Source organism: Chiloscyllium plagiosum, unplaced genomic scaffold, assembly GCF_037043375.1.
Source record: "Chiloscyllium plagiosum isolate Xiang-an unplaced genomic scaffold, Cpla_swu_hap1 HiC_scaffold_38, whole genome shotgun sequence".
Classification (NCBI taxonomy): domain Eukaryota; kingdom Metazoa; phylum Chordata; class Chondrichthyes; order Orectolobiformes; family Hemiscylliidae; genus Chiloscyllium; species Chiloscyllium plagiosum.
Genome location: NW_028270176.1, coordinates 18,540,109 through 18,559,144, shown reverse-complemented (window position 1 = coordinate 18,559,144; position 19,036 = coordinate 18,540,109). Strand labels below are relative to the sequence as shown.

Here is a 19,036-nt window from a genome sequence, read left to right as displayed (position 1 = left end):
GTGTTGAAGAGGGAGTCTAAAACCAGGGGAAATTGTCAAGATGTAAGTCAGCCCATTTGAGCCTGAGATGAGGAGCATTTCTTCACTTAGAGGCTGGGGAACCTTGGGAATAATCTCCCCCAGAGTGATGTGGACACTTAACATAACAACATCAAGAGAAACAGGGTTATGGTGGATGAAATAGTAAATCAGCTATGACCCCAGTAATTGGCTGACCAGTCTCGACAGGTTAAGTAGTCTACTCCTGTTCATGACTTTTAAGTTCTCATGTGGCATGTTCTGCAGTTTGATCTGCAAAGTCCCAACCCTAACCCCAACATATTCCTGTAACTCTTATCCTCAAGCCCTGACCTAAACCCAGAACATTGTCTGACCTCCAATTAAACCACCTCCTGATTCCCCAAAGCCTGTCCACCATCAACAAGGCCCAAGTCAGGAGTATGATGGAATATTTCCCACTTGGCTGGATGAGGTCAGCTCCAACAACATTAAAGATGCTTGATACCATTCAGCCCAATGCAGCCCACTTGATTGGAACCACACCAACAAGCATCCATTTCCTCCCCCCTGCCGACGCTCAGTAGCAGCAGTGTGTACCGTCTACAAAATGCACTGCAGAAACTCACCAACATTCTTTAGGCGACATCTTCTAGACCCATGACCACTTTCATCTAGAAGGACAAGGACAGCAGATATATGGGAACACCATCTCTCTGAACCGCTCACCATCCTGATTTGAAAATATATCACCATTCCTTTACTGTCACTGTGTCAAAAACTCAGAACCCACTCCGTTATGGCACATGGACAGCAGAAGTTCAAGGAGGCAGCTCATCACCATCAGCTCAAGGGGCAGTAAGTGCTGGCCTAACCAGTGATGTCCACATTTCAAGAATAAATCATTAAAACATTTGCCTCATTCATCCTAAACCTAAATAACTTATCTCTAAACCTATGTCTGCTGCTTGTTTCCAACATTAGGAAGAGACTTCACTCCAGCCATCTATTGCTTAGTATGATCTATGACTCCATCCATCGCTGCAACACTCAAGTTTCCACAGACCCCTTTTGACCAATAGTCCTTTTATGTATTTGTAACCATTATTTCTCTTCCGTACCTGAGTAGAGTTTGCTGGAACTGCTGTAAAGATCCTGGAAAGTCAAGTGTAAATTGAATTCAGTGTAAATTGAACTTGGAGCAACTTTTTACATTTTACACTGGTTCAAAAATTATTTAGTCTGAAGACAGTTTGCCCTCACAGCTGGGCGTGCAGATTAGAATTATATTTAGTTATACTGAATGCTGCAGTAGGTCAGTGAGGAGTTCATTGTTGTGATAATACACATTAATGTCAGTGGAAAGTTAAATTGCAAGCTGTTGTAAGTGTGTTTGTGGATGTGCATTAACCCGATCCTTACACTTAGCTTCCATTTGCCTGCCATTTCAACACACCGCCACGTTCCCTGGCCAACATCTCTGACTTGGGCTTGCTGGAGTGCTCCAGCGAAGCTCAGAGTTGGCTGGAAGAACAGCACCTCTTTTCCTCATGGGAACTCTGCAGCCTTCTGGATTCAATATTGAATTCAGTAACTGTAGAGCCCGAACATCTCCCAGGTCCTTCACCCCCACCTCCACATCCTAGGCCCTGTCATCACATGAGCTGTTACCCGTTGTCAGCTGCTAATGATCCCCATGAGCAGCCATTGATATCCCCAGGCTGACCTTTTCCTATCTCTTTTTCTGCCTAACTACTGTTTTCTCTCTCTTTCTCTCTCTCTCTCTCTCTGGGGCCCATTTTCAATTATTGTTCTTCCCCCACCCCATGATTAGCATATTTCTGAAGAAGGGTCATTGGACCCAAACCATTAACTCTGCTTTCTCTCACACAGATGCTGCTGGATTTGCTGAGTTTCTCCAGCAATTTCTCTTTGTGTTTCATCGCAGTTCGTTCTCGTATTATGTCCATTACGGACAGATTGGGGTGGGGATGGGTTGGAGTGTCATTCCTCTCAAACTGGCATCGAGAAACCTTCACCACAGACCTGACCCCTCTTCCTGTGACATCGTCAGGTCTCCTCTGGAAAGCTTATACTACAGCTCTTCCCCAAGTATTCATCCTATTAGATTAGATTCCCTAGAGTGAGGAAACAGGCCATTTGGCCCAACAAGTCCACACTGACCCTCCGAAGAGTAACCCACCCAGACCATTTCCCTCTGACTAATCCCCCTAATACCATGGGCAATTTAGCACGGCCAATTCACCTGGCCTGCACATCTTTGGACTGTGGGAGGAAACCGGAGTACCCAGAGGAAACCCACACAGACACTGGGAGAATGTGCAAACTCCACGCAGTCATCCAAGGGTGGAATCAAACCCCAGTCCCTGCCATTATGAGGCAGCAGTGCTAACCACTGAGCCACTGTGCTGCCCTATCTTTGACTGTTCACCCTTCTCACATGTTTAGGTTTCTCTGTCTACATTTTTCCATTGTTGGCCTGTTTATATCTTGATGTAATTATCACTCATTTCCCATTCCTCCCCCACCTTGAGTGGCTGCTGGAAAGCCATTCTCAGTGGTTCGACCAGTCATCCTCACCGTGTTCTCAGTTCTGTCAAAGGAAGGACCCAGGTTGCTGACCACCTATGAGCATTGGATTTGACTGTGGATTTAGTCACAGTCTCCTGAAAGCCTTTCAGTCTAGATACCAGTTAGAATTCAGAGCACTGTGTGGCTCTTTTACATAAGGTATGGTTCTGAAGCTGTGGCGATCACCAAACTGAGTCGACTGTCAGGATTCTGGAGAGTCCTGTATCTTATTATTTTGGTTAATGTTTGGAGTCTGGTGGACATGATAACAGGTTTCCTTTATGCCAGCCTCTATCCTGCAGTCATCTATGGACATTTCCAAGAGCAGGGAACTGTGCGGTGTAGGTCATCAGAGGTGCAGATACTGGGTTTGGAGCAAAGGTTTGGCCAGCCGAATATCATCTGTCTCCTTCAGTCAAGACTTTGGGCAAAATCTGATAAGGCCCTGCTCGATCTGCAGGCCTCTTACCCCACCTCCCCTCCACCCCCACAGGCATCCAACATGGGGACAAGCCAAGCATGATCATTCCACTTCTCCCATCAACTCCTGATGCTTACCTTAAAGCCTCAGGGTACACTGGTAACTTCAGTCTCAAGGGAAGTTGAAACTCAGGGCCAGACACCCAATTCATGGTCTGGACCAAGTTCATCCCAGGACAGCTCATCAATTTGTTTATGGGTAAACTCGTGATCAGAAAACAGGATTGGAAAAAGTTTAGGGGTGGCACGACAGCACCAGGGACCTGGATTCGATTCCAGCCTCGGGAGACTGTCTGTGTGGAGTTTGCACATTCTCCCCATGTCTGCGTGGGTTTCCTCCGGGTGCTCCGGTTTCCTCCCACAGTACAAAGATGTGCAGTTTAGAGTGGATTGCATTAGATTAGATTAGATGATTTACAGTGTGGAAACAGGCCCTTCAGCCTAACAAGTCCACACCGATCCTCCGAAGAGCAACCCGCCCAGACCCATTCCCCTACATTTACCCCTTCACCTAACACTATGGGCAATTTAGCCAATTCACCTAACCCGCACATTTGTGGACTGTGGGAGGAAACCGGAGCACCCAGAGGAAACCCACGCAGACACAGGGTGAATGTGCAAACTCCACACAGACAGTTACCTGAGACGGGAATTAAACCCGGGTCCCTGGTGCTGTGAGGCAGCAGTGCTAACCACTGTGCCACCGTGCTGCCCCCAAAATTGCCCATTTGGGGGCGGCACGGTGGCCATGCCAAATTGCCCATAGTGTTAGGTGCATTAGTCAGAGGGAAATGGGTCTGGGTGGGTTACTCTTTGGAGGGTCGGTGTGGACTGGTTGGGCCAAATGACCTGTTTCCACGCTCTAGGGAATCTAATCTAATCTGTAAGGAACCTAATAGGAAGGGCCTGTTTCCACACTGGAGGGAATCTAATAATTTAGCCAATCCCTCTTTCCAGTATTTAGTCCATAACCCTACGATTGTGGTTATGTGCTGTTAAGTACGTCAGGTGATGTGCATCAAGCAGCTGTTAGTGCATGCGGGCTGTCGATCTGGAATGCAGTGTGTAGCCAACATTGGTGTAACATTCCAAAGTAATGCTTCATTGAAACACACTCCACTTTTCTGCAGAAAACCGGAAACTAGCGTCCATCATTGGAGAGATCATGATGTACTTTCTGAATGTTGTGCTGACCCTGTGGCTGTTTGCAGAGATGCTTTATTGTTACAAGAAAATCGCAGCCGCTGGAGAAGAGGCTATTCAGGAAAATGCGTAAGTACCAAACATAACGACAAACGGGGGGCAGATTCAAGCCTTTCGATTGATGTGACAGACACCCTTCACAATATTTTTTTTCGACTTCCCAATGGAATTTGACTTTCAAAGATGTGATAAACAAGCTTTAAAAAAAAAAAAATACCATTTCATTGGAGGCAGTTTAAAGAAGATTCACTGGAATGATCTCGGATATGTCAGGATTGTCTGATAGCAAAGGATAAGCAGATTGGGACTGGACTATAGAAGAATGAGGGGATCCTGTTGAAATATACAGAATTCTTAAGGAGCTGGACAGGGTGAATGCTGAAAGGATGTTTCCCTTCGCGGGAGAGTCTAGGACCAGAGGGCATAGTCTCAGAATAAAGGGATGCCAACTTAAGTCTGAGATGAGGAGGAATTTTTTTTCTCAGAGGTTTGAGAGTCTTTGGACAGTCTGTTCCTTGTGTATATATGAGGCTGAAACAGATTGATCGTGGGTTATGGAGAATCTGATTAGCTTTTGTTCAAAAGGCAATCCCTTCATTCTGGGGTTCATCCTAGTGGACCATCTCTGAACTACCTGTAATGAAATGTTATCTTTCCACAAATAAGGAGACCAAAACAACTCACAGTATTCCAGATGTGGTCTCCCCAGCATCTTATATAGCTGCAGTTAGACTTCCTTACTCTTATACTCGAACACTTTTGAAATAAGGACCAACATTCCAAGAGCCTTCTGATTACCTGCAGCAACCAATGAAGGTGTTTATTGAAGGATCCCAAAGTCTGGCAGAGAGAAGCTATTTTCTTTGGGTGGGAGAGTTCAGAAGAGGAGGAAGGGGTGTTGTCAGGAAGCAGGGGATTTGTCCACCAGTACACTCGTGGCTCAAGTGAAGCATTAGGTCTGAGATTTACACATTCCTTTTTTAATGTATTCACATGATGAGGGCATGGCTGGCTAGTCTTGTATACCCTCGAAGACTGAGAGGGGATCTGATTGAGACATATAAGATTATTAAAGGATTGGACACTCTGGAGGCAGGAAACATGTTTCTGCTGATGGGTGAGTGCCGAACCAGAGGACACAGCTTAAAAATACGGGGTAGACCATTTAGGACAGAGATGAGGAGAAACGTCTTCACCCAGAGAGTGGTGGCTGTGTGGAATGCTCTGCCCAAAGGGCAGTGGAGGCCCACTCTCTGGATTAATTTAAGAAAGCGTTGGATAGAGCTCTCAAGGATAGTGGAATCAAGGGTTATGGGGATAAGGCAGGAACAGGATACTGATTGAGGATGATCAGCCATGATCATCATGAATGGTGGTGCAGGCTCGAAGGGCAGAATGGCCTACTCCTGCACCTATTGTCTATTGTCTATTATCTATTATCCAACTTTAATTGCCCAGAGGGCAGTTAAGAGTCAATGTGTGTGGAGTCACATGTAGGCCAGAATAGATCCTAAAGAACATTCATAAGCCGGATGCGTTTTCGTAACCATCAGTAGATACAGTCACCAAGTTGCTGAACCTTCCGTGAAAAGACAAAAGCCTTTCTGATTACTTGTAAAGCAATATTGTGTGATGTTCTGCTCTTTTATACAGATCAGACTACTTGGCAATTACATCAGAAAGCAAAGAGAATTGTACAGGGGTACAAGTGGAGGAATAACATCAGTCGATCAGCATTACATCTACAGAGTCTTTTTAAACATAGGTATGTGCGTACGAAACATCTTCAATCCAGTTACTCTGCAAAATGGATTCAATAACTTCAAAATACTTCTCAAGTTCAGCTGCTGCTTTCCCGTTGGCCAATTTGTTCACATGACCTTGCATAGTCACAAAAATGAGTGAGATTGAGAATTAGAAAAAAAATTATAGGAGTGCAGTAAAAAGTCCATAATGTCGCTACACACTGTACACACTTGTATCTTGTTACAAATCTTAGAGAGTAAAATATATGAAGTGCAAAACTAGAGAAACAAAGGAAAATGCTAAAAGTCCTAGATTACAGTTCTTCAGAATATAACTTTAGGAAAATTAAGAAAGATAAGCATTGCGATTCTTCTATAGCCTCCAGTTGCTTCAAGCTGAGGGCTTTCCACAAGTGGTCTCTCTCTCTCTCTCTCTCTCTCTCTCTCTCTCTCTCCCATGTGCCGGGCTGATCCCAAACAGGCTAGCGAGCCACTGACCACCAAGTGTAACAGACAGACTGCACCACTCCACTCCACCCCCACTGACCGCTGACCACTCCACACCACCCCCACTGACCGCTGACCACTCCACTTCACCCTCACTGACCACTCCACACCACCCCCACTGACTGCTGACCACTCCACTCCACCCCCACTGACCACTGACCACTCCACTTCACCCTCACTGACCACTCCACACCACCCCCACTGACTGCTGACCACTCCACTCTGCCCTCACTGACCACTGACCACTCCCCACTGCCCACACTGACCACTGACCACTCCACTCCACCCTCACTGACCGCTGACCACTCTACTCTGCCCCCACTGACCGCTGACCACTCCACTCTGCCCCCACTGACTGCTGACCACTCCACTCTGCCCTCACTGACCACTGACCACTCCACTCCGCCCTCACTGACCACTGAGCCCTCCACTCCACCCCCACTGACTGCTGACCACTCCACTCTGCCCTCACTGACCGCTGACCACTCCACTCCACCCCCACTGACCACTGACCACTCCACTCCGCCCTCACTGACCGCTGACCACTCCACTCCACCCCCACTGACCACTCCACTCCACTCCACCCCCACTGACTGCTGACCACTCCACTCCACCCCCACTGACCACTCCACTCCACTCTACCCCCACTGACCGCTGACCACTCCACTCTGCCCTCACTGACTGCTGACCACTCCACTCCACCCCCACTGACCACTCCATTCCACCCCCACTGACCACTGACCACTCCACTCCACCCCCACTGACCACACCACTCTGCCCTCACTGACCACTGACCATTCCACTCCACCCCCACTGACCGCTGACCACTCCATTCCACCCCCACTGACCACTCCACTTTGCCTTCACTGACCGCTGACCACTCCACTCGACCCCCACTGACCGCTGACCACTCCACTCCACCCTCATTGGCCGCTGACCACTCCACTGCACCCTCACTGACTACTGACCACTCCACTCCTCCTCCACTGACCACTGACCACTCCACATTGCCCCCACTGTCCGCTGACCACTCCACTCTGCTCTCACTGACCGCTGACCACTCTACTCCACTCCCACTGACCACTGACCACTCCACTCCACTCCACCCCCATTGACCACTGACCACTCCACTCCATCCCCACTGACCACTGACCACTCCACTCCACCCCCATTGACTACTGACCACTCCACTTCACCCCCACTGACCACTGACCACTCCACTCCATCCCCACTGACTGCTGACCACTCCACTCCACCCTCACTGACCGCTGACCACTCCACATCGCCCCCACTGACCGCTGACCACTCCACTCCACTCTCACTGACTGCTGACCGCACCACTCTGCCCCCTCTGACCACTCCACTCTGCCCCCACTGACCACTGACCACACCACTCCACCCTCACTGACCGCTGACCACTCCACTTCGCCCCCACTGACCGCTGACCACTCTGCTCCACTCTCACTGACCACTGACCACTCCACTCCACCCACACTGACCACTAACCACTCCACTCCCACTGACCGATGACCACTCCATTCTGCCCTTACTGACCGCTGACCACTCCACTCCCACCCCCATTGACTGTGACCACTCCACTTTGCCCCCACTGACCGCTGACCACTCCACTCCACTCCCACTGACCACTTACCACTCCACTCCAGCCCCACTGACCACTGACTACTCCACTCCACCCCCACTGACTACGCCACTCCGCCCTCACTGGCCGCTGACCACTCCACTCTGCCCTCACTGACCACTGACCACTCCACTCCACTCCCACTGACCACTTACCACTCCACTCCAGCCCCACTGACCACTGACTACTCCACTCCACCCCCACTGACCGCTGACCACTGCACTCCAACCTCACTGACCACTGACCACTCCACTCCACTCCACCCCCACTGACCGCTGACCACTGTACTCTGCCCTCACTGACCACTGACCACTCCACTCCCCCTCACTGACCGCTGACCACTCCACTCTGCCCTCACTGACCGCTGACCACTCCACTCCCCCTCACTGACCGCTGACCACTCCACTCTGCCCTCACTGGCCGCTGACCACTCCACTCCCCCTCACTGACCGCTGACCACTCCACTCTGCCCTCACTGGCCGCTGACCACTCCAACCTGCCTTCAGTGACCACTGACCACTCCACGCCATCCCCACTGACCACTGTCCACTCCACTTCACCCCCACAGACCACTGACCACTCTACTCCACCCCCACTGACCACTGTCCACTCCACTTCATCCCCACAGACCGCTGACCCCTCCACACCACTGCCACTGACCGCTGACTGCTCCACTGCACCCTGACTGACCACTGACCACTCCACTCTACTCCCACTGACCGCTGACCACTCCACTCTGCCCTCACTGACCACTGACCACTCCACTCTACTCCCAGTGACCACTGACCACTCCACTCTGCCCTCACTGACCACTGACCACTCCACTCCGCCCCCACTGACCACTGTCCACTCCACCTCATCCCCACAGACCGCTGACCCCTCCACTCCTCCCCCACTGACCGCTGACCACTCCACTGCACCCCCACTGACCGCTGATCACTGCCTCCACCCTCACCGACCACTCCACTGCACCCCCACTGACCGCTGACCACTCCACTCCACCCTCACTGACTACTCCACTCCGCCCTCACTGGCCGCTGACCACTCCACTCTGCCCTCACTGACCACTGACCACCCCACTTTGCCCCCACTGAATGCTGACCACTCCACTCCACCCTGACTGACCACTGACCACTCCACTCCCACTGACCACTGACCACCCCACTCTGCCCTCACTGACCACTGACCACTCCACTCCACCCCCACTGACCACTGACCACTCCACTCCACCCTCACTGACTACTGATCACTCTACCCTACCTGCACTGACCACTCCACTTTGCCCTCACTCACCTCTGACCACTCCACTCCGCTCTCACTGACCGCTGACCACTCCACCCTGCCCTCACTGACCACTGTCCTCTCCACTCCACCCCCACTGACCGCTGACCACTCCACGCCCACTGACCACTGACCACTCCACTCCACCCCCACTGACCGCTGACCACTCCATTCCGCCCTCATTGGCCGCTGACCACTCCAACCTGCCTTCACTGACCACTGACCACTCCACTCCATCCCCACTGACTACTCCACTCCATCCCCACTGACCGCTGACCACTCCACTCCACCCCCACTGACCACTGTCCACTCCATTTCACCCACACAGACCACTGACCCCTCCATTCCACCCCCACTGACCGCTGACCACTCCACTCCACCCCCACTGACCACTGTCCACTCCACGTCACCCACACAGACCACTGACCCCTCCACTCCACCCCCACTGACCGCTGACCACTGCACTCCACCCTCACCGACCACTTCACTCCGCCCCCACTGAGCGCTGACCACTCCACTCCGCCCTCACTGACTGCTGACCACTCCACCCTGCCCTCACTGACCACTGTCCTCTCCACTCCACCCCCACTGACCACTCCACTCCACCCTCACTGACTACTGACCACTCCACTTTGCCCTCACTGACCGCTGACCACTCCACTCTGCTCCCACCGACCAATGACCACTCTAGTCCACCCTCACTGACCACTCCACTCTGCCCCCACAGACCACTCCACTCCACCCCCTCTGACAGCTGACCACTCCACTCCACTCCACACCACTGACCACTGACTGCTTTACCCCACTCCAGCCCCACTGACCATTGACCATCGAACTCTGCTCCAGCTTGCTGACCATCTCACACTGCTCCGGCCCCCTGACCCCTGACCATCCCACTCTGCTCTGGCCCCTGACCCCTGACCATCCAACTCTTCTCTGGCCCCTGACCCCTGACCATCCCACTCTGCTCTTGCCCCTGACCCCTGACCATCCCACTCTGCTCTGGCCCCTGCCCCCTGACCATCCCACTCTGCTCCGGCCCACTTACCGCTGACCAAACCACTGCGCTCTGGCCTGCTGGCCGTCCTGCTATACTCCATCTTGCTGACCACTGACCATCCCGCTCTGCTCCGGCCCCCCAACCGTTGACCATGCCACTCTGCTCTAGCCCCTGACCATCCCATTCTGCTCTGACCCCTGACCACTGACCATCCTGCTCTGCTCCAGCACCCCCCCCCCCCGACCACTGACCGTCCCACTCCGCTCTGGCCGACTGACCGTCCCACTCTGCTCCAGCCCCCTGACCACTGACCATCCACTCTGCTCTGGCCCCCTGACCACTGACCGTCCCACTCCGTCACACCGCCTGACCACTGTCCATCCTACTCTGCTCTGGCCCTCTGACCATCCCCATTCTGCACCAGCCCTCTGACCACTGACCATCCCACTCTGCTCCAGCTCCTGACCACTGACCCTCCTGCTATACTCCACCTTGCTGACCACTGACCCTCCCACTATGCTCTGGCCCCCTGAGCTCTGCCCCGTCCACTGCCCATCTTGCTCTTCTCTGGAACTAGAGTTTGTTATGACTGAGAGGTGAGAGTGTCATTGGAGGAAACATTATTTGTATAACAAAGAAGGGACTGTATCATCAGTAAAGAAATGTCAGCTGGGAGCTGAGGCAATCAAATACCAAGTGATTTTGACACTTGGATATCAGAAGCATTGTCCTACAATATTGTTCTTTCTTGTGTCAGCAGTAACTCTCTCTTGATCTGACCCAACAGTCATTCATCGACCGTAAGGGGATACTTTCTGCGCGTTTGGAGGAACATTGACCCCTGTCCATAATAACTATTATTACAATGGAGTCTATATTTTAATAGTATGCTGAGCCACTCTGACATGAATATGAATGTTAGTGATTGATGTTTCCCACAGGGAAATGGGAGGGATGAGATCTTCCAGCAATAAGAAGCAGCTTCACCTGTTGCTAAAACACAATGTCTCCAAAATTAAACGGGCTTGAATTCCACAGGGTTTGCACGGTTCCTGCTGAGTGCAAGATGAGAAGCTCTGACAAAGTGGTTAGCGTCTTTGCTAGCAGCATTCAAGATCCGTACAATCACAACTATTTGTGGTAAATGTGTTCATAATGAATAGGTTATCCCATTGTGTGGTCTACTATAGCTAGCGTTATGTTAACAGATCAATGGTACCATGTGTTGTTTAATACCCGAGGGCCCCAACATCACAAATACCAGTCTTCAAACAATTTGATTAACTTCACGTTATATCAAGAAACAGCTGAAGGCACTGGCTATTTTTTTTTAAATTCATTCATTGGATGTAAGTATTACTGAATCTCCATGTACAGCGCATCATCCGCCGTCACTTCCGCCACCTCCAAACAGACCCCACCACCAAGGATATATTTCCCTCCCCTCCCCTATCAGCTTTCCGTAGAGACCACTCCCTCCGCGACTCCCTTGTCAGATCCACACCCCCCACCGACCCAACCACCACTCCCGGCACCTTCCCTTGCAACCGCAGGAGGTGCAACACTTGCGCCCACACCTCCCCCCTCACTTCTCTCCAAGGCCCCAAAGGAAACTTCCATATCCGCCACAGATTCACCTGCACCTCCACCCACATCATCTACTGCATCCGCTGCAGCCGGTGTGGCCTCCTCTATATTGGGGAAACAGGCCGCCTACTTGCGGAGTGATTCAGGGAGCACCTCTGGGCCACCCGGACGAACCAACCCAACCAACCTGTGGCACAGCATTTCAACTCCCCCTCCCACTCCACCGAGGATATGCAGGTCATTGGACTCATCCACCGCCAAACCACAACAACCCGACGGTCGGAGGAGGAGCGTCTTATCTACCGACTGGGAACCCTCCAACCGCAGGGGATGAACTTGGACTTCACCAGTTTCTTCATCCCCCCTCCCCCCACCTTGTCTCAGCCGGATCCTTCCAGCCCGGCACCGCCTTCCTGACCTGCAGTCTTCTTCTTGACCTCTCCGCCTCCACCCTACTCCGACCTATCACCCTCACCTTGACCTCTTTCCACCTATCACATTTCCAACGCCCCTCCTCCAAGTCCCTCCTCCCTACCTTTTATCTTCTCCTGCTGAACACTCTCTGCTCATTCCTGAAGAAGGGCCTGTGCCCGAAACGTCGAATCTCCTGCTCCCTGGATGCTGCCTGACCTGCTGTGCTGTTCCAGCAATAAAGTTTCAACTTTGATCTCCAGCATCTGCAGACCTCACTTTCTCCTCCTTACTGATTGGGCCAACATTCATAGCTCATCCATAATTGCTGCAGCAAGGTGCAGATGAGCTGCTGCCTTAAATCCCTACAGCTGCAAGAGAAAACCGTCTGGCACGACAGAACTTCAGGATCTTGACCCATTGGCACTGAGGTATCAGTAATATAGTTTCATGGCAAAATAATCTGTGGTGTGGAGCATGACTTCAAGGTGTTGATGTTCCCATGTATTTGCTGACCTTGTCCTTCTAGGTGGTAGTAATCATAACTTTGGAAAGGGCTGTCAAAGGAGCATTGGTAAGTTAATACAGAGCATCTTGTAGTTGCTACATAGTGCTGTCACTGCGCATTGGTAGAGAAGAAAGCAAAGGCTTGAGGTGGTGAATTAATGGGATGCTGAAGGTGATTGAGCCTAGGATGCTACCCCGAGGAACTCCTGAAGAGACATATCGAAGCTGAAGTGACTGACCTCCAGTAGCCACAACCATCTTCCTATATGCCAGATATGACTCCGACCAGCAGAGACAGTCCTCCCTGATTCCTATTGACTCCCTGCCAGGGCTCCTTGATGCCACATTCAGTCAAATGCAGCCTTGATGTAAAGGGCTGTCACTCTCCCCTCCCCTCTGGAATTCAGCTCTTTTGTCTATAAGCTCTTCATGCTGTCAACTCTCCTGCCCCTTGGATGCTGCCTGACTGGCTGTGCTTTTCTAGCACTACATATTTTGACTCTGATCTGCAGCATCTGCAGCCCTCGCTTCTTCCCTCTTTTGTCCGTGTTTGAACTAAGGCTGTAATGAGATCAGGAGCTGAGTGACCCCGGGGGAACCCAAAATGGGTGTCACTGAGCAGGTTATTAGTGAGCAGGTGCTGCTTGATGACCCCTTCCTTCACTTTACTGATGATGGATAGTAGACTGATGGGGTGGGAATTGGCCGGGTTGGATTTATCCTGCTTTTTATGTCCAGGACATCCCTGGGCAATTTTCCACATTGTCGGGTAGATGTCAGTATTATAGCTGTACTGAAAGAGACTGGCTAGGGGAGCAGCGACTTCTGGAATACAGGGTTTCATTACTATTGTCAAAACAACATGAGGGCCCATTGCTTTTTAAGTATCAAGTGCCTCCAACCATTTCTTGGTATCACCTGGAGTGAATCGAATTAGCTGAAGACTGGTATCTGTGTTGCTGGGGACCACTGGAGATAGATCATTTGTCAATACCATCACTGCATCACTGTGCACTGCTGGTTGAAGATTATTTTAAATATTTCAGCCTTTTTGTTTGCATCGATGCGTTGGACTCCCCCTCCTTTGAGTTTGGAGATATTTGGGGAGCCTCCTCATTCAGTAAGTTGTTTAGCTTTATTAATCATTAGGAATGAGATTTGTGATGAAGGGCTTGTGCCCAAAATGCCGATCTCCTGCTCCTCAGATGTTTCCTGACCCGCTGTGCTTTTCTAGCACTACACTCTCAACTTGTTAGATTTCAGCTGCATTATTATGTACAGCTGTGGAAAGATGTGGATGCATTGGAGAGAGAGCAGAAATAGCTTACAAGAATGGTTCCTCGGTGAAGAACTTCAGTGTTGAGGATAGATTGAAGAAGTTGGGACTGTTCTCATGAAGAGACAGGCTGAGAGGAAATCTAAGTGACATTTTCAAAATCAAGAGTGGGCTGGAGAGACTAGGTAGGGAGATAATGTTTCCACTTGTAAAAGAAACAAGAATGAGAGGGATGTAACTTTGAAGTGAGGTGCAAAAGAGACAAGGGTGATGCACGAAATTTTTTTCACACAGGGAGTGGTTGGCATATGGAAATGTACTATCTGGACATGTGGTGGAGGTAGCTTCAATTCAGGCATTAAGGAGGGTATTGGACCGTTACTTGGCAGGAAATTGGCATGAGGTAACAATGCTCGTTTGAAGATCTGATACAGGCACAATGGGACTGGAGAGGCCTTCTTCTGACCAGTAACAATCCTGTGATTAAGTGGATGACTGGAGATGGCAGGACTGCAGAACGTGGATCTGATCCATTGGCAATGAAACCAGTTAGCTCTGTCGACCACTTGCTGCTTCTGTTTGGAATATGTTGACACTTTCAGCTTTAAGTATGCAGGTGCTGCTCCTGGAACGCCGTCCTGCTGTTTTTACTGAATTGGGTTGTTCTCCTGGCTTGATGATAATGGTGGGGGAAATTGCTGATCTGTGAGGTTGCAGTGGGGGAAATTGCTGATCTGTGAGGTTGCAGATTGTGTTGGAGTATCGTTCTGCTGCTGTTGATGGCCTACAGTGTTTAATTGTTGCCCAGTCTTGAGTTGCTAGATCTATATCTAGTCTGTCCTATTTAACATGATTACAGTATCTATTATACAGTGAGGGATGTTCACAATGTGAAGGTGGGACTGTGTCTGCACCAGGACTGTGTAGTGGTCACCCTTACTGATACTTTCATGGACAGATGCTTCAGCAGCCAGAGGTTGGTAATGGTGAGGTCAAGTAGGCTTTCCCCCCTTGTTGGGTCCCCCATGATGAGCAGACCCAGTCTCGCAGCTATGTCCTTTAGGACCTGCCCAAGCTCAATTAATAGCGTTGTGGCTGAGCTATTCTTGGTGGTGGACATTGAAATCCCTCATCCAAGAGTGTATTCTACTATCTTGCCACCCTCAATGTTTCTCCAATGTTTGTTCATCAGCCGAGAGAGGACAGTGTGTGGTAATCAGCAGGAGGTTTCCTTGCCCATTTTTGATCTGATGTCATGAGACTTCATGGGGTCGAGTCAATGTTGAGTACAGTTGGACTACTGGACATGCGTATGGTCACAGAAATTTGAGGGTGCATACATGAGGATCAGTGGTCGGCACAATATCGTGGGCTGAAGGGCCTGTTCTGTGCTGTATTGTTCTATGTTCTATGTTTTACAATTGTATAGAGCATGTCTTATGAGAACGTTGCAATTTTGATGAGTATTGACTCATTTTTTTTTTTACAGATGTTGGGAAAAGTGAGAAAGAATTGATAAATGGAATGGCCATATGAGTGAACAGCTTCTAGCTTCATGAAGGAGCTAAACTTCATCATCTTGACTCTTTTATGAAACTCAAGTTTCACTTCCAAGAGAATGTTTAAGAGACTAAAACAAGCATGTTCAAACACAATCAATACTGCACTTGACAAGGTCTTCCTCATTTGCCAACCTGACAAAGCTGTGGCCTTGGAACTGCACTACAGTGCTCACAGGATAGCAATCTAGCTGCAACCTTGCAATGCAAATTTAATCTTTTTTTTTAACAAATTGATTATGCCACAAAAATGCTTGCAAAATCTTGACCAACAAAGCAGATTTTCTTTTGATGTTGCCAGTCATTTCACTGCAAGGTTTGAAGGTTGTGCATTGTCTTGTATCGAATGCATTTTTTGTTTGTTGTGCCATTGACCCAAAGGACTTCACATCATTCATTCATCACTATCTTTTCATTCCTTACTGTCCACACCACAGGTGGATTGTCTGGAATGAAAACTGCATCACAAAGTCTGAAACACAACGTTAAAAAGTGTACATCTGAAATAAAACTAAAGTTCTGGGAACATATAAATCGGTGAGCATTGCTAAGCAGATATTTTAAGAAATCTTTCACTTCAGAACTTGATATTTTGACTCACTTCTGAAACTTAAACTTTCCAGAATTTATATTTTAATATTTTCATTGTTGTACACTTCTTGTAATTTGTTCTAATTTGAATGTTTTCCATCCCTCCAATCAGGAATCGTTTTGATGCTTGTAATCCTGTGATGAAACAACTTCAGTTTTTCGCATGTTGCTTCAGGTCCTTAACAAGGAAGTAGTTTTGCACAATCTTGTGGCTCAGTGGTAGTGTGTTTGTGTCTAAGCGGTCAGATCCATCTGTGAGTCCCACATGCCTTGAACGTGTGTTATAGCTTGTTCAAACAGGCTGATTAAAATAACTATCCACTCTACTGTTTCCTGAAGGAGTGGGGCTGGAACAGGGAAGGGCAGAACAATAAGTCAAAGTGGAGCTCCATCAGTCAGGAAGGCCGTCAGCTCTATCCCAAAGGGAAGGAATTGTCCGAAACAGCAGCAGAATTTATTCCTGCAATAAATGGTAGATATTTTAATCGTTCCCCCCCCAGTTCAAACGTCGTGACATGTGAGATTTGAACTGGATCTTCTGGCCCAGAGGTAAGGATACTACCATTGCACCTCAAGGTCCCTCACTGCACTAACTGTTGTGCTGTCAATCTATTGTTAATTGTTCACCTTTGACTTATATTGCTGATATCCCTTATTCAGCCCTCATGAGTAAAGCTTCAGCATCCAACACACATTGTATGCCTCTTATCGCAGCCCATCTATTTTATACATGTAGACATCCTGCTGCAAGTGCTAACTCACAGTCCTGTTCAGCTGCTCACTGACACAAGTCCATTTCCCCAGTACATTTGCATTGTACACTTGCAGTTACTTCCCATTCAAGTGAAATCCTGGAAACTTTCCTGTCAGCTCATTGCATTCCTACATTTATACTGCATGCCTTTTGTCACAAGTAGATCTGATCTCCCATCTTAATGCATGATCTGTGGGTCAGTAACAGGACTGGTACCTTACCTTAAAGGATGGATGTGAAATCCTCACAGTTTCTTCACATTTTCCAGTGGAGTCAACCAGAGGTGAAAGTTCAAACCTCCCTGCATAGAAAGCAACGGGTCAGTCCACAAAACACCAACATCAGACTATAGATTTTAACTGAGTTTGGCATCGGAACTGCTACTTCAAAATCAATATGCAACTTTGAGGCTTGTCATGTACAAACATCTGAATTGTGGGCATATCCTGTACCTCAGCATGTCTATGAACTGTGTAACTCCCCTGAATAGTAAAAGACATGTGGTATAACCTGCAGAGGCAGCATGGTTTTGTATGATTGTAAGAAAACTGTTTCATTAGAAAATCCTGGGCCAAACAGCTGGCTTCAGAACAAATACATTTAATTTTCATAACAAAAAATAAATGGTGTACTGTGCTCCTGTTACATCTTTATTTGTAATAATGGTATTGAAAACGGTTAGTGTCTGACACTGCAGATGGCTCATACATAGAACATAGAGCATTACAGCACAGTACAGGCCCTTCAGCCCTCGATGTTGTGCCGATCTGTGGAACCAATCTGAAGCCTATCTATCCTACACTATTCCATTCTCGTCCATATGCCGATCCAATGACCATTTAAATTTAGCTGTTGCAGGCAAGACATTCCACGCCCCTACTACTCTCTGAGTAAAGAAACTACCTCTGACATCTGTCTTATATCTATCACGCCTCAGTTTGAAGCTATGTCCCCTCATGCTAGCCATCAGCATTTGAGGAAAAAGGCTCTCCCTGTCCACCCTATCTAACCCTCTGATTATCTTATATGTCTCAATTACGTCACCTCTCAACCTTCTTCTCTCTAATAAAAACAGCCTCAAGTCCCTCAGCCTTTCCTCCTAAGACCTTCCTTCCATACCAGGCAACATCCTGGTAAATCTCCTCTGCACCCTTTCCAAAGCTTCCACATCCTTCATGTAATGCTGTGACCAGAACTGTACACAATACTCCAAGTGCGGCCAAACAAGAGCTTTGTACAGCTGCAGCATAACCTCGTGGCTCCGAAACTCAATCCCTCTACTAATAAAAGCGAATACAATGTGTGCCTTCTTAACAGCCCTATCAACCTGGGTGGCAACTTTCTGGGATCTCTGTACGTGGACACCAAAATCTCTCTGCTCATCCACACTACCAAGAATCTTACCATTAGCCCAATACTCTTTGTTCCTATTTCTCCTTCCAAAGTGAATCACCTCACACTTTTCCGCATTAAACTCCATTTGCTACCTCTCAGCCCAGCTCTGCAGCTTATCTATATCCCTCTGTAACCTGCAACATCCTTCAGCACAAGTCCACAGCTCCACTGACCTTAGTGTTGTCCGTAAATTTACTAACCCATCCTTCTATGCCCTCATCCAGGTCATTTATAAAAAATGAGGAACAGCAGTGGATCCGAAACAGATCCTTGTAGTGCACCACTAGTAACTGAACTCCAGGATGAACATTTCCCATCAGCCACCACCCTCTGTTTTCTTTCAGCTAGCCAATTTCTGATCCAAACCGCTAAATCACCCTCAATCCCATGCCTCAGTATTTTGTGCAGTAGCCTACCGTGGGGAACCTTATCAAATACCTTACTGAAATCCATATACACCACATCAATGGCTTTACCCTCATCCACCTGTATGGTCATCTTCTCAAAGAGCT

The 19,036-nt window shown here is 49.0% G+C and overlaps 1 protein-coding gene across 3 annotated transcripts in view; it reads left to right on the top strand.

The window, feature by feature from the left end:
* The window catches only part of LOC122544168 (sodium channel regulatory subunit beta-1-like), an 80,996-nt gene extending 63,231 nt beyond the window's left edge, over positions 1-17,765 (top strand). For all 3 annotated transcript variants that reach the window (XM_087981008.1, XM_087981006.1, XM_087981007.1), the window contains exons 5-7: positions 4,200-4,341; positions 5,926-6,037; positions 15,715-17,765. In XM_087981008.1, the coding sequence (XP_087837134.1) occupies positions 4,200-4,341; positions 5,926-5,992 (209 nt within the window). In that variant the 3' untranslated portion in view covers positions 5,993-6,037; positions 15,715-17,765. The remainder of the gene's footprint in view (positions 1-4,199; positions 4,342-5,925; positions 6,038-15,714) is intronic.
* Positions 17,766-19,036: the final 1,271 nt, after the last annotated feature.